This window comes from Wyeomyia smithii, chromosome 3 (genome assembly GCF_029784165.1).
Source record: "Wyeomyia smithii strain HCP4-BCI-WySm-NY-G18 chromosome 3, ASM2978416v1, whole genome shotgun sequence".
Lineage (NCBI taxonomy): Eukaryota > Metazoa > Arthropoda > Insecta > Diptera > Culicidae > Wyeomyia > Wyeomyia smithii.
In genome coordinates this window covers 233,238,478-233,252,437 of record NC_073696.1, presented here as the reverse complement: position 1 = coordinate 233,252,437, position 13,960 = coordinate 233,238,478, and the positions used below count along the sequence as shown (strand labels likewise).

The 13,960-nt window shown below is 37.8% G+C and overlaps 1 protein-coding gene across 1 annotated transcript in view; it reads left to right on the top strand.

The window, feature by feature from the left end:
* LOC129727337 (40S ribosomal protein S12, mitochondrial) overlaps positions 1-4,556 on the top strand; it is a 90,174-nt gene extending 85,618 nt beyond the window's left edge. Inside the window, exon 3 of the mRNA XM_055685079.1 lies at positions 4,108-4,556. Within this exon, the coding sequence (XP_055541054.1) occupies positions 4,108-4,469 (362 nt within the window). The 3' untranslated portion in view covers positions 4,470-4,556. The remainder of the gene's footprint in view (positions 1-4,107) is intronic.
* The last annotated feature ends 9,404 nt before the right edge of the window (positions 4,557-13,960 follow it).

Genomic DNA, 13,960 nt, shown 5'->3' with positions numbered 1-13,960 from the left:
TATCCGGTTAAAATTCTCAGCACTAATGACCAGCACCGGAAGGTAACTTGTGGGACCTAGGTTTGTGAGCTGAAGATGATTGAGGCGGAACCTTCTTTTCGTTCGCGGGTTTGCCGTCTGCTAGCCGTCTGTTACTAGCCGTCTGCTGAACCTTAACTTCCATTGCAGAGTTGCGTTGAGCAGACGGTGATGATGAAGCTGAACATCTGTACCCTCCTAATCTTTGCGAGATTGCGTTGAGTAGAAGGTGATGACAAAACTGATCGTTCTGTTGTAGATCTACCCACCCGGCGTATGCGAGCTATACCAAACATGTAGTTTAATAAGAAGCGCTCCTCGGTGATTCGGTCGGCGGATTGTTCATCGATCTCCAGAAAAAGTTCTACGGTTTTTCCTGCTGCCTTGCGGTTCCTTACACGCCATTCCAGTGCAGACCCGATCAGAAAAGCATAACTAAAAAATCCGAGGGGGTGAAGTCAAGCAGTTTTATCGTAACCCAATTTGGCGTCGTTTGCTTACAACAATTAGAAGAGAGCAGCTATCTGTTGTAATGTTGGATGATCTAACCGATACATCCAACTCAGCGATGTTATCTACAAGTAACAAGCTCGGAACAGTATTCCTTAAAAACTTAGGCTTGCGTTTGTGAAAAACATTCACCTGGGCAGAACTGGCAAGCACACTGATTCTTGCTTTTGATTGACTCATAGACGCAAGCAGATTGCATAATAAAGCACCAACGGTTGGTTACCAAAGGAGGCGATGTTCGGTACGCTGCTTCAATAGGCAATCTGACAGCCACTTCTACCCAAAATTACAAAATCCTATCAACACGAGATACAAATAACATGTTTTGATACGACTTTGTATTTTATCATATACCTTTGATAACAAAATTAAATCTAAATGAGTCACAATAACAAATCCTAAAATAAAGTTGTTCTAAAACAACTCTAACAAATTTTTCGTCTCTATCAAAGCATGTTGTTTACAACAATGGCTGTTATTATCCTGCTCTGCATCCTATCATATTTTGTTAGACAGCTGATACCTTAGTAACAAGTTTAATATTGGTTTGGTACTAGTAGAACCATTTTTGTTATAATTTCTGTTATTTTAACGAGATTAAATTGAAAACATCACATGGAAGGTTTTTCTCATAACAAACTTACAATTGATGTTACATTTTTGTTTTGTCTTTCTGATCGAGGAGATACCGTCGTTCTGATTCTGGATGAATCACAGTCGTTTGATGTGTCCACGTAGTTCGAAAAATAACCTGCAAACAGAATCGCCTCTGGCAGGTTATTCGGTTTAAAAACACGCAGTTGTGCTCCTTCCCAGGAAGTTAGGTCTGGGATGGTCTCATCCAGCCACACAACCGTTTCGCATTCAGCGCAGGCCAAGTAAAGGTAGCCGTGTTTTAAATGACAACTCCTAAACTTAGCCCTCCTGATCATAATTCAGGATCGTTTTGCTGTCTGCTTACGTGGTGCAAACATACTAAAAAGTGCTATGCGTCTGTCTCCTTTGGGGAATCAAGGACCATGTAGCGAATCACTATCAACTTACCTCCGTCTCCTGTTGATGATTTTTGTTGAAGTTGTGTATGATGTTTGAATTGTCCATGTGAATCCCACGAGAAGCTAGGGAAATATAGGTCCGCTGCGTCTGAGCCACGCTTCACGCAGTTAGAGCAGAGGTACAATGGATGGTGCCCCGGTACTCCACTGACTCCGTTGACGGCTAGGGCATCATTTGGTGACCCCCCCCCCTCCTCTACCCCTGGCATTAATCTTTTGGTACGGGTCGCGTGACATTTTAAATTAGGGGTTTATCCATTTTTTACGTAATAGCCAACAGCGCTTGGTTTCGTTTGCCCCACGAAATGCTCCGTATCTGGAATAGCATATACAGTCTCTGAACAATTATGGGTCAGCTTTACTATCTATCTATGTGTTCTGATGTGTACTTTCGATGTGTGTAAATCGGTTGGGAAGAAAAATTTCACTTACATAGCAAAAGCCACAATTACGGGTCACTCTTGACATTCAAAATCGTTTAGTCCATCAAATCGTCAAAATACATCACAAAACTTATTTTACTGTTGTAAAAGCCTGATAATAAGTTATTTTATTAAGTCTTAATATATCATCATGCAAAAGTAATAAAAATAGCCAAAATGTCGTATTGTTAAGAACAAGCGTGAACAAAAAATGGAAATTTTCCGGTTCAGCTTTTTCAAGATGGACAGTCAGTAGTACAACTTTCTTGCCAGATTCTTTGAAAGCTTTGGAATCCTGTAAGAAAAATGCAGCGAATTTCTCGATCTTATCCTTGTTCATCTTCCTGAAAATTCCAAAGCTTTTCCCAGCAAAATGTGGTCAACCAATCTAAATGCAAATGAGCAGGATTCCTGCCTTGCCCTTCCCATGCATAACAAATCCCCATTCAATAGGTCCAATAGGATGCAAAAATAGATGCACGTGTGCATCATTCAAACGAAAGCTTTGTTTGCGGTGTTATTTTTACGTCTCTCACTCTCTCTCTCTCTTTCGACAATAATATGCACCATTCCGACAGGATTTTCTAAATTGAGTTTCTCTTCCCCGGATAACGAAACAGACAAAGCGTAAACAATGGGATTTTCGTGATCGTGTGAAAGCGAGGTCCGGCCGGGTTCCAATTGGTAATATGTGCGAAAAGCTTCGGTGTGGTCATTTCACGCATTGCCTTTTGTTGTTGTTGCCCTTTGAGTGGGCAACACCGGGATGGGAAATGTTAATTGGTTTTTTGATTTGCGATCTAAGAGTGTGGAACTGCTTAAAAGTGTACATGCAGGTGTTGCGGTTTTTTGACAGGAGATCTAAGTTACCTGCGGATGACTCAGATCAGTGTGCGCTCTATGTGGTTCGATGATATTCCCTATCTGAAGCGATGATTTATGGCATCTAACTTTGTATGTTATCGAAATGGAATGTACCCAACCAAAGAACGAATGCAGGGCTCGGCCTAATCAAACTATGGCTTATATTTTTATACGATCACTTGACGTATCCTTGCAAGTAATACCTGTTAGGTAACACCGGTTGGTTATAAAATAAAACATAAATCTATTCATGCTATTCATACATTAACTGACCACAAAAGTTCAATGATAAAAAGTGCGCGTAAAAAGAAATTTTGATATGAAAATTTTAATACTGAACGACATAGGACCGATAAAAAGTTTTCAAAATTGGATTTTGTTTCGGACCGTTCCGAAGTGTTGCTCCCGGAACTGTAAAAATCCGGATCAATTTCGACAGTAAAATGGATCATGATGAAAATCATCGACAGAAAATAATCTACGCACATTGTCATAACTAGCGCTCTCCACAATGTTATAAAACTAACTACTACCTCACACCTGGGTGACTTCCAGAAAATTGTCTGAATATTCAATGGCAATTAATGTAACTATCTATTGCAATACCACCGGTTTTTTATCAACTAGTTAAAAAATGTTTTGTTCCGATATCAATTTTTAGTCTTTTTAATGCCTCTTAACTGTCCAGTTCGTTTTCAAGAAATTCATTTTAAGGACCCACGTCGTCTTAATACAATAAACAGACATCGGTTAACCAGGTTATAGCAGGTCAAAAAAAGACAACGAAATCGCTCAATCATTTCGATATCGCCTGTGGCAGGCATTTTGCGTTCTAATAGAGATCTTAGGGCCATCAAATCGTGTGTTCTGTGCTAAAGTTTCTTTTGTGTTGACCATAACGAAATTGACCTGACACGGTTTTGTGTTCATTGTTTCCCAAGAAAAGGAACAATGGTTAGAAAATTGATCCGTTTGTTTGACACTGATTGCTGTTTTGTGTGATAGGTTTGCGTCGTCCTGTTTTTTTAAATTTATATACTTTCTATGCATTTGTAAATAATTCTCTTGCTCGAAACATGCTTTAATAGTTCAAACTTTAATTTAAAAAATATTCAACATAAACATCATTGAGTAATCAGATTTCTCAATATATAATCCTGAACATCTTGCTGAAACCACAGCTGCAGCTAATTATTGTGCCCTAACGCGTGTTTCTGCTTTCTTTCTCCGATTTTCAGCCTTCTCATCGTTCCTGCAGCGCGGCACGATGGCCACACTGAACCAGATGCATCGCACCGGGCCGCACATAAAGCAGCGTCCCCCGAGGCAGCCACTGGACGGGAAACCCTTTGCCAAGGGCATCATCCTCAAGACGTTAATCAAGAAACCGAAGAAACCCAACTCGGCCAATCGAAAGTGCGTCCTGGTGCGGCTGAGCACCGGTAAGGAAATGGTCGCCTATGTGCCCGGTATCGGGCACAATCTACAGGAGCATAACATCGTACTGGTGCGGGTGGGGCGAATGCAGGATCTGCCCGGTGTCAAGCTGAAATGCGTCCGCGGAAAGTACGATCTGCCGCACGTGATCAAGCAGAAGTGAGATCCGAGGGCGGAGATCGGATTTGTCATATAGTCGGCTAGGGAGAAAGGCGAAGAAGTTTGTATGTATTATAGAAGAAACAAATGATTTTGCTGTTGGATGTGAAGAAATGGAACCGAAAGAAGGCATTGTAAGATTTAACGTAAGTTTTTCCGAGAATATTCTGTGCCGATTGTGGCAGAAGGCAAAAGAGTTGCAAAAAGTGACTCAACACTTTTGCTGCGGTGAAACAGTCGGGGTGTTGGTCATCCGGAGAAAAAGAGTAAACAATGGAAGTTATTGATGAAAAATGCCCAATCACTGGTCCGTTTTGTTTTCTCGTTTGTTACGTTGATTTACATAAAAGAGAAATACGGACTAGCAAAGAATTCAGTTTTCACGCAAACTGATACGGTCAGGAAAATACGATTATGTACGCTTGAAAGTTAGACCTAAAGAGAATCTACGGGTTAACGCTGTGAAAAAAACGGTGATCATCAACAAATGAAATTTCAGTATTTTAATACATAATTGTCAAGATTGACATAGAAAAGTAACCAAACTGGAGTAGAATTTAAGGCGCATGAGCACGAATGTTTGCCCTTATCAAGATAAAATTTTTAAGGCGTTTCAGCAGAAAACAAAAACGATATCGAAAATCCTTGCGATTTAGAAATTACGTCAGCAGACATATTGAAAAGGTAAGTGTTTTCACTGTTTATTTAATCAACTGATATTCAAGATCAAAAATGGTACATTTTGACTTTGATTAATAAAATTATTGATTTGATAGTTATCATACAAAAAATGACAATTCTCTATCGTGATTAATATCATAAAATTGTCGGTGAAAAATATTATAAGTTTGATCAAAACATAAATCTTGGGACCTAAAGCTTAAAACTGCATTTTAAGATTTGGAGCTTTTTATGACTCGACACATAATAAATAAAATAAATCTCATGCATAGAAGAGATATTATTCTGACCTAGGTTTTTAACCCTGGAAAGATAATCTAATTCTGATGTCGAAATGACACATGAATTTTAAATCATTAAAAATGCAAGTTTTTGTTTAAAATTCCAAAACGAGTAATCACCGTAAATAAAAAATTGTCAAATCGTTAACACATCGATACATTACAAATATCAGGATTAGGTTTTTTGATAATCGAGGACAAATTCGCATTATTTAAAAAAGAAGAGGGCAATGTTACTAAAAGCGAGGAGTCAAATTGACGCAGACTATCTTTCTAGGGTTAAATATCTTCGTTAATCATTAACTTATCGAATTCGAAATACCAAAATTAAAAATAAACACAGTAAATGTACCAATTTGTTTAAGATTTGACAAATTGCCATTCAACTCAGCTTATTGGAAACTCATCCGGACGGTGCCAACTGCTGTTTCCGCCAAAAGGAAGTAAGTAGGAAGCGCAATACATCATTTATCAAACTCTGTTCTAACAATAACAACAACGGCATCTTTGGCAAATCCAGACACGGGGCACAGACAACAGCAAAAGGATTCACCAATCGACTTTTCAATAGACATCGGGGCCTGCCCGGACGTATCCTTTTTCTTAACGTTAAACATTTCGCAGAAGCGCCCATCCCGCAGACAATCCGAGCCAAGTATTGAGCGAAATTACATCGTTTGTTTATTTTTTCGACTAATTTTGGCCCAGTAAAGGCACGGCGGACTGGGGTTGGCTGTCGAGTTTGACTTTTTGTTTATTTTCACTTCAGACTTCAACAGCAACTCATCGGAAGAAAAGCTTCACCAGCGCATCTGCTACGCCTTGCAGTTCCGCCCTCCGGAGTTGTTTGTGGACTGTCTTTTGCACTCTTCCCGTCATCGTCTCCGAAGGCTGTCATCATTAGTATGCGTTTGTTCAGGATTGCAGCAGAGCCCGGGGGCCGCGTAGTGTACAGAACGGTTGCAGACAGACCACGCAGAAGACAAAAAAAAAAACAACAGAACTCTCAGAACACTTCAAGTTCGGTATCCGGATTGAGCCCGAGCCACATCATCATCGGCCAAGACAAGAGGGTAAACAGCAGTTCCGTTGATGAGAGGAAACAAAATAAACTTTTACTCGTCTAGCGAAAAGGGTTTCGTTTTTCCTGTTTGGCTCGTGTTGGCTATCACTAGTTTTATTTCTTCTTTCTTAATGTTGCCTCAATTAATATTCTGTTTCAGGAACTTGTTCGCAGAAGGTCTTGTTTGAACTATACGAGTTAGGAGTGATGAATGAAGCTAATTGAAACTGAACTTTGAATGATACTACCACGTGCCTCTGAGTTGACATCTCTACCGGTTGAAGGGATTTTTCTTTGAAACTGCTGGAGTTTTTGGATTATTTTTCATCCGATCTGAAAATTCTTATTTTCAAATTTTTATTTCAAGCAGTAAATGTGGAGCTGACGATTGAAAAATGTACTAACTGGGGAAATAGTTAGTTAGAAATTTGCGAAAAATATAGTACAGCAGGTGGGACTCGAACCCACTAAACTCGTAAATTTCTAATTAACTATTTCTCCAGTTACCGTGCTGGATCGAAACCCGTACAGTATCGAAATCCGTACACTTTGATGTTTTTCTTCAGTTTTAAGCATTATAAAAATGAAAATTCATATGATAGTTACATGTACATGTCCGTTGAGCTGTTGACCTTCTGATAAATTAAACTATGCGCCAGTAGGCCATGAAATAAAAATATTAAAAATTAAAAATCAATCGTGTTTCGGTTTCAGTTCAGAAGTGGATTGATCGATAGCTCTCTAAAAAGAAACATGCGCAAAAGTTTTCCTATACTAATTTTCATACAAATTTATGTACATGCATATGTAATGCACCAATCAGAGGCACAAGTAATCCATATCCGGCAGGATTAGCATTGTCTGGGGGCCTAAATTGAACCAAAGAAAAACTTTGTCCTGGCTCTGTGCTGTCAAGTTTGCATTTTTCCATGTAACGATTACTCCCCTTAGCGTAAATGTAAGTCTTTATGCATGTGTTTGTATGTGTGTTTGTACGTGTTTGTCTAATTGAAACTGCCGATGGACAATAGCTGACGTTTGACCGAAACACGATTGATAAAACTGAATCAACTGCGAGGCAGAGTAGAAAGTAGTCAAGTTTTTTTACGCCAAGCTATGCGAACAATCTGCGAGAAAAATACATGTTTATTCGCATAAACTGGCGTAGCGGTTTTTCTGGATCAATTACCACGGGCCGACTCGTATAATCCATGGGGCCTCTTTTCAAAAAAAAAAAAAAGAAAAATATAGTACAGCAGGTGGGACTCGAACCCACTAAACTCGTAAATTTCTAATTAACTATTTCTCCAGTTACCGTGCTGGATCGAAACCCGTACAGTATCGAAATCCGTACACCTTGAGGTTTTTCTTCAGTTTTAAGCATTATAAAAGTGCAAATTCATATGATAATTACATTTACATATCCGTTGAGTTGTTGGCCTTCTGTTAAATTAAGCTATGCGCCAGTAGGCCATGAAATAAAAATATTAAAAATGAAAAAGCAATCGTGTATCGGTTTCAGTTGTCATTTCGTTGTATCGTTAGAGAATTTACTAAGGAAACGTTCTTCAGATAAAAACGATTTTCAAGTGGGATATAAGTATTTTACTCTGTGAATCTTTTTGAAATTGATGGAAAAGGTAAGTCTTTGTCATTTTCGAGCTGTTTATTGTCTAATAAATAGTGTAAATTGTATTTATTACACAAAAAGTGTGCCGTACGGAATTTGATCCTTGTTATTTGCTTGAATCGAAATCCGTACAGCGTGTGTATCATGCATATATTGTTGAACTTTTTTCTTGTTTTCAGCATATATAATGGAAGAAAACAAGTATAAATATACGGCAAACAATTTCGTAGGAGCTGTGACTGAGGTGCGCAAGGGAAAGTCGTGCCGGGAAGCTTCGAGAGGTTCCGGCGTTCCGGTTACTACGAAACGCTACGAGAATTGCACTATCTCAGCTGATATGAAAAATTAGAAAACCGTGTGAAACTTTAGGAACCAATTGATCCTCAAAATATATTTATTCGTTAATTTATAGATAAATTATAAATAGAAGATGTACATTTTTGTACTTCTATATCTATACGGAGTTTGATTTATTGTTGTATGGACTTTGATCCAGTCTATATCGCGTGTGTGCGGATTTCGATTCAAAAGTGTACGGGTTTTGATTCAGACGAAAAACTGTGCACGGATTTCGATTCAAAACATGTTCTATTTAAACATGAATTTTTTTGAGTTTCGGAGTGATTTTAATCATTTTGCTTGAAAATAGTGATAAAATATAAGTAGACCTATAACTAAACATGTCAGTTTAAAGCAATATGTGATTTCTTGATTTTATATTGACCGTCAAAGATTATCATGTGCTTAGGTGTACGGGTTTCGATCCAGCACGGTAGTACATTTTTCAATCGTCAGCTCCACATTTACTGCTTGAAATAGAAATGAAAATAGCTTGATTGCATTATAATCACTAAAAATAAGAAAGACTTATACTCAAAGTATTTCAAGTTTCAATGGACTAACCGGGGTGAAAATAAATAACAATAAAATATGTTTATACAAACAATAATGTCAAATGAGATTCCACAAAGCGCGTAATAAGTCGTTAGTAAAAAGCTTTTAAAGCTGTGATCGAAGCAAGCCGCGACCGCAAGTTGAATAATACATATTTTGTTGTACGATAAGGTAATTGAAATGTTTGGTGTATATGATTGTTGTTCTAGTACACGGGCACTTCGTGGTAAGTGTTAATTTTTTAACACCCAAATTTAAATTATCACTAATTCTAATTTAGTGCAATGCGCTTGAATCTATGAGACGGATGTATTTAGAGCCGCACCTTCATCTGCCAACTGCAATGGAAGCAAACGTAAGGAATATAAAGACTTGAAACGACAGGATCGGAAAAGCAAATTTCAAAATCACTTCAATAAATCATCGCCTATTGATTTATTGACGTGCAAATAAAAGGTACGCAATACCATTTGAATTCATCTAAAATTTATGTTTGTGGAATTTGCGCAAAAATCAGTTACTTATAGTAAAAACGCCTTCAATTAGTTAAGACTATTTCCATCTTCTATCAAAAAAATTAAGCAATTATTTTACAATCAAGAAAACTGTCGCTCCACGTGGAAGACAACTTTCCAAATTATTTTTTCAAACTTTCCCTGCACCCAATTTCTGTTCTATATTCGTTCCGGGATCTCCAATTGACAGTTTGTCGAAAGCGGATGCCCGAGGGTTTTATATTTCACACGAGAACTTTTGGGTTGAGGAAATTTTCACACCTTTAACATATCTAACGGGTTCTGGTTTGTCAGTACACAGTGCCAGAAGATGAGACTCAAAATCGTACAATAACTGATGCAGCGATGTGCACAGTTAGAGGGATGATGGGAAAAGGATTTAAGGGACTAAACTATTATCGATTGAGAAAAAAACGAGAAACAGATTACTTCTAGGATTTTGCTAGAACATAAAAAAACTGTCCGAAGGTGTTAATGTGACAATTGCCTGGCCGAAAGCTTGTTGGGCTCTTGTTTTACCAGAGCATCGATCCTTGACTGCAGCTTCCTTTTTCTCTTCATCAGGCGTTTGGTGGCGATAAGCTCACCAGAGAGACGTTTTCTCGTCTATCATGATTCAAGGAAATGGTGCGATGGTTATTTGCTTACCGCTGGAACGAGGAGGATCGAGAAAGGATTTGTTTGTTTTGCTTGCCTAATCCGGCCGAAGTTAGACATACAATTATGGGTTTAACTGAGAGCAGCAGAAAATGTTTGCAAAAAAAACTTAACATAATCGGTAGATAAGATGCAGATTGTAGGTGTTACCAAGGTGTAATTTTGCGAGAAACAGTTCCAAATTCGAACGAAATATTTGCTGAATTGATCTTGCTGGATCAATGGGTTTACATGATGTCTACCATTCCACTTTTCTAGTAAATCCGTGTTCGACATTTGTTTAGATGACGATAATGTAACTGTAAGTACAATTAATAATTAGTCACTTACACCAGAACTCCTAGCCACGTTACGAACGTGTACGGCAGTAAAAATTGTTTGGTCGTTTGTGCAGCCTTCAAATTTGCGTGTAATAAACCTTTTCTACCAGAAAAAAGTATACTTTCTGCCACAATGTGCCACCTTTCTTATGCAAATCAGCATAACCAACCGAAGGACACCGAATGGACTGATGATTTAGCAATTTTCTTTCAGCGACATCCAACTTTTGCGTACTATTGTTTGCTGTTCCTGTATATATGACCGGTGTGGTTTCAGCTGAAAGACGCAAATCGTTTGCTTCTTCGGAGATTCATCATGAAACAGAGAAAAATGTTGAGTCACTTTCGGCAACTCTTTTTTGTCTCTATTTCATTTCAGGCTGAAAATTCGAGAAAGGAAAAAGGAACTTGCGATAGTTTTTATGAAATCTGCGGTTGCCTGTTTTTGCTTGTTCAGTTCAAAAGAACAATCCCATCTATAACTGCGTAAAAATGGCAAGAATTTTGTAAACTTACCGAAATAAAATTTCAATTTTTGTTTTGTTCAGTTCAGTTAGTAAAACATAGCTGCTTTTATATTTGTAGTTGGCTACTTTATTTTTAATGATTACAGGAATCTATATCTGTTACTGCCGTCTCTGATACAGTTGATATATTTTTTTACACAATACATAAGCTTTTTTCCTAAACGCTGTAATATTATGATTGTAATATTCCTAATTGGAAACACGATTTTTTTTAATCTATAGACTCAGAAAAACTTGCATTGTTGATATATCTAATTTATCAGTTGTATCTACCAGGTTTTATGTTTTTCTGATTTTTGTGGGTCATTTGTAAAGTTTACTCTCCAAGTTCCGATTTTTTGCCGGAAAACTTGGCCACCTTAACTAACACACAGATAATCCTGAGAGAGGATTCTCAGGATACCTAATACCAAAAACATCATATTAAGAAAACTGGCATCTCTGGATCCATCCCATACAAATGACTAGCGTCGAATCAAACAGCGAACTCCATCTATTGAAGGTGGTAACTTGTTATGAGAGTGGTGGTAATTACATCGCTACGAAGTCATACATACTAGCATGCGTCAGTTCCACCTGAACTCAATAGACTGCGCTGCCAAAACTGTCGCTCGATTTCAGGCAGATTTCCCAGTCTTCTTGATATGTTTTTGCTGTAACTCGGTAACGGAATCGTTTCTGCGGTACGGACAGAATCTATTTGATATGGCATATGAAAAGCCTCAAGAATCCACATGCAGGAATCGGTAAATTGGAGTGGCACATTGTGATTTTTCGACTCTCAAGAATCTAACAATCTACAAGAATCCAACAATCTCAAGAATCTAACAATCCAATTTCATATTGGAAAAATTGAAACTCTCTTTTCAATGCCAAAAAACTTATTTTATTAAACGTCGAGATCTCGTGATATCTCGAAAAAGAAAAATTGGCCGAAAATCGACCTGGGCCGTTTTCTGGGCAACCGAAGACTTAATGACTCACAACTCGTTCCCAACCAGATGTAAAATATTTTAATGTTCATTAGGTATCTTAAACTTGATATTTACTAGGGTGGTTTATTTATTTTTTATAAATATTTCATGTCCGATTGAGCCGAAATTTTGCACAGTTAATTATTTTTTGCCAATAAACAAAATGTACATGGTCGGTTTTTGAAATTCAATGATAATTTTTCTTTCATACAGTCATTGTCAACCCAATGTAGATACCAAAATCTTTCGGACTCACAAACACGCATTGAACGATCCGATTTGTAGGGGTAATTAGGTTAAGCCTTTTCCTCTGAGGAAAATGATTCACTAGTAGAATTGGATGGCAAATATTGTTATATTTTCTGTACAGAATTATTTCCCAGATTGTTTGCAACAAGATATGAAACTGTCAGTGCTTTAAATTGCATCCAACAAGGAATAGTAAAGTTTTGAAACTGATGTCAAATGAAATTTACCAGTCATTGCGAGTGAACCTAGCACCCCATGGGGGTAAAACCGGCACCTATATTTGTCCATATATATATTATTCTTTAGTTTTCGGTAAATTACAATTTCAAGTGGTATACATTTAAAGTTGGAGGCACATTAAACACACTTTAAAGTTGAAAAACTCTGAGTAGGTTCAATTTAGGGCATATGCGTAGAAGAGTTAGGAGGACAGACTATTCGACATGACTAACGCCCCGGTTAAAATAAACTCATATATATCAGGACGAACACATAAGTTTTGCATCCAGGATTCCTCACGTTAGAATCGTGGCGTACGGGGTTGTTTTTTGGTCTCTGGGTATCATTCCCATTCTGGAAATACCCACATTTGGTGGTAATCGCTCAGTTTAGTTTGTTTTATAGAATCCGGAAATCACTATCTTGAAGTTCAAAATGCCATTTGGTGTCGTAGTACCGGTTTCTACACGTCAGCATTATTCCGAAAATACCCATATTGGATGGTATTTGACCTTGCTTCATTAAATTGTTGTTGTGTCCACAGAAGTCCCAGTGAAAACTGTGTGTGACGATTTCGATGATGATATGCTCCACCAAAATGCTTGAAACCATACAAGTGGCCTGTGGAAATAATTTTATGAACTTCGGACCAATAATTGTAAGATTCTGTTTATATACTCATAAAAATGCTTAGCTATAGAACATATTCTCAAAAAACCAGAATTCCGGGAAATTCTTTCGGGGCACTGCTGACTTGAAAGTAGATTAGGTTCTGAATATTCTGGTGCTATAACTAAACTGCTAAGTAGGATGAAAATAGTAAAAGTTACAATAGTTTTAATTTGTTGGTACTTGGGTATCCCGTCGAGCACACAACGGTTGAACTGGAAGAACCCTAGATTGGCTCAGATCAAATAATTTCAACATTTTCCTGGACAATATAATTTTTTTCACTGACATGATTTTCAGAAACATTTGACACGAGTAACACTCAATATCAGTTTCAACTTGAGAGAATGAAATTGCTGTTGTGTCATTTTCATTTTGAAGTTTCGAAATATCACAGCCTGACCATAGTCTTTTTCTTTGTATGGACCACACTTTTTGATCTTTTGTGGCATTGTCTGGACATTTTGCTTTCGCACATTTTTGTTTTTACCCTTTTGCAGTGTTATATATTGAGAAGCAACCTGCTCCGTGTTAAAGTGCTTTTTTGTCTTTTTCTTCAGACTTAGTAATCGACCTTATCATATCCTCCTGCAAGCTGTCACTCTAACAGCGTGTAACGTGCTATAGTCTATGATATTATCGAAGCTTTAGAACCAGGGATTATTAAGTCTGGAGCGAAAATTTGTGTGGAAGAGCCTGAGAATAAACCCATACTTGAGTCTTTTTTGCCAACAAATGGCTTGGTTCTGAGGTTCTAAGGTTCTACCTGACGACGCTTGTCAAAGCGAACTCTGTAACCTTGCGGCTACGAAGCTC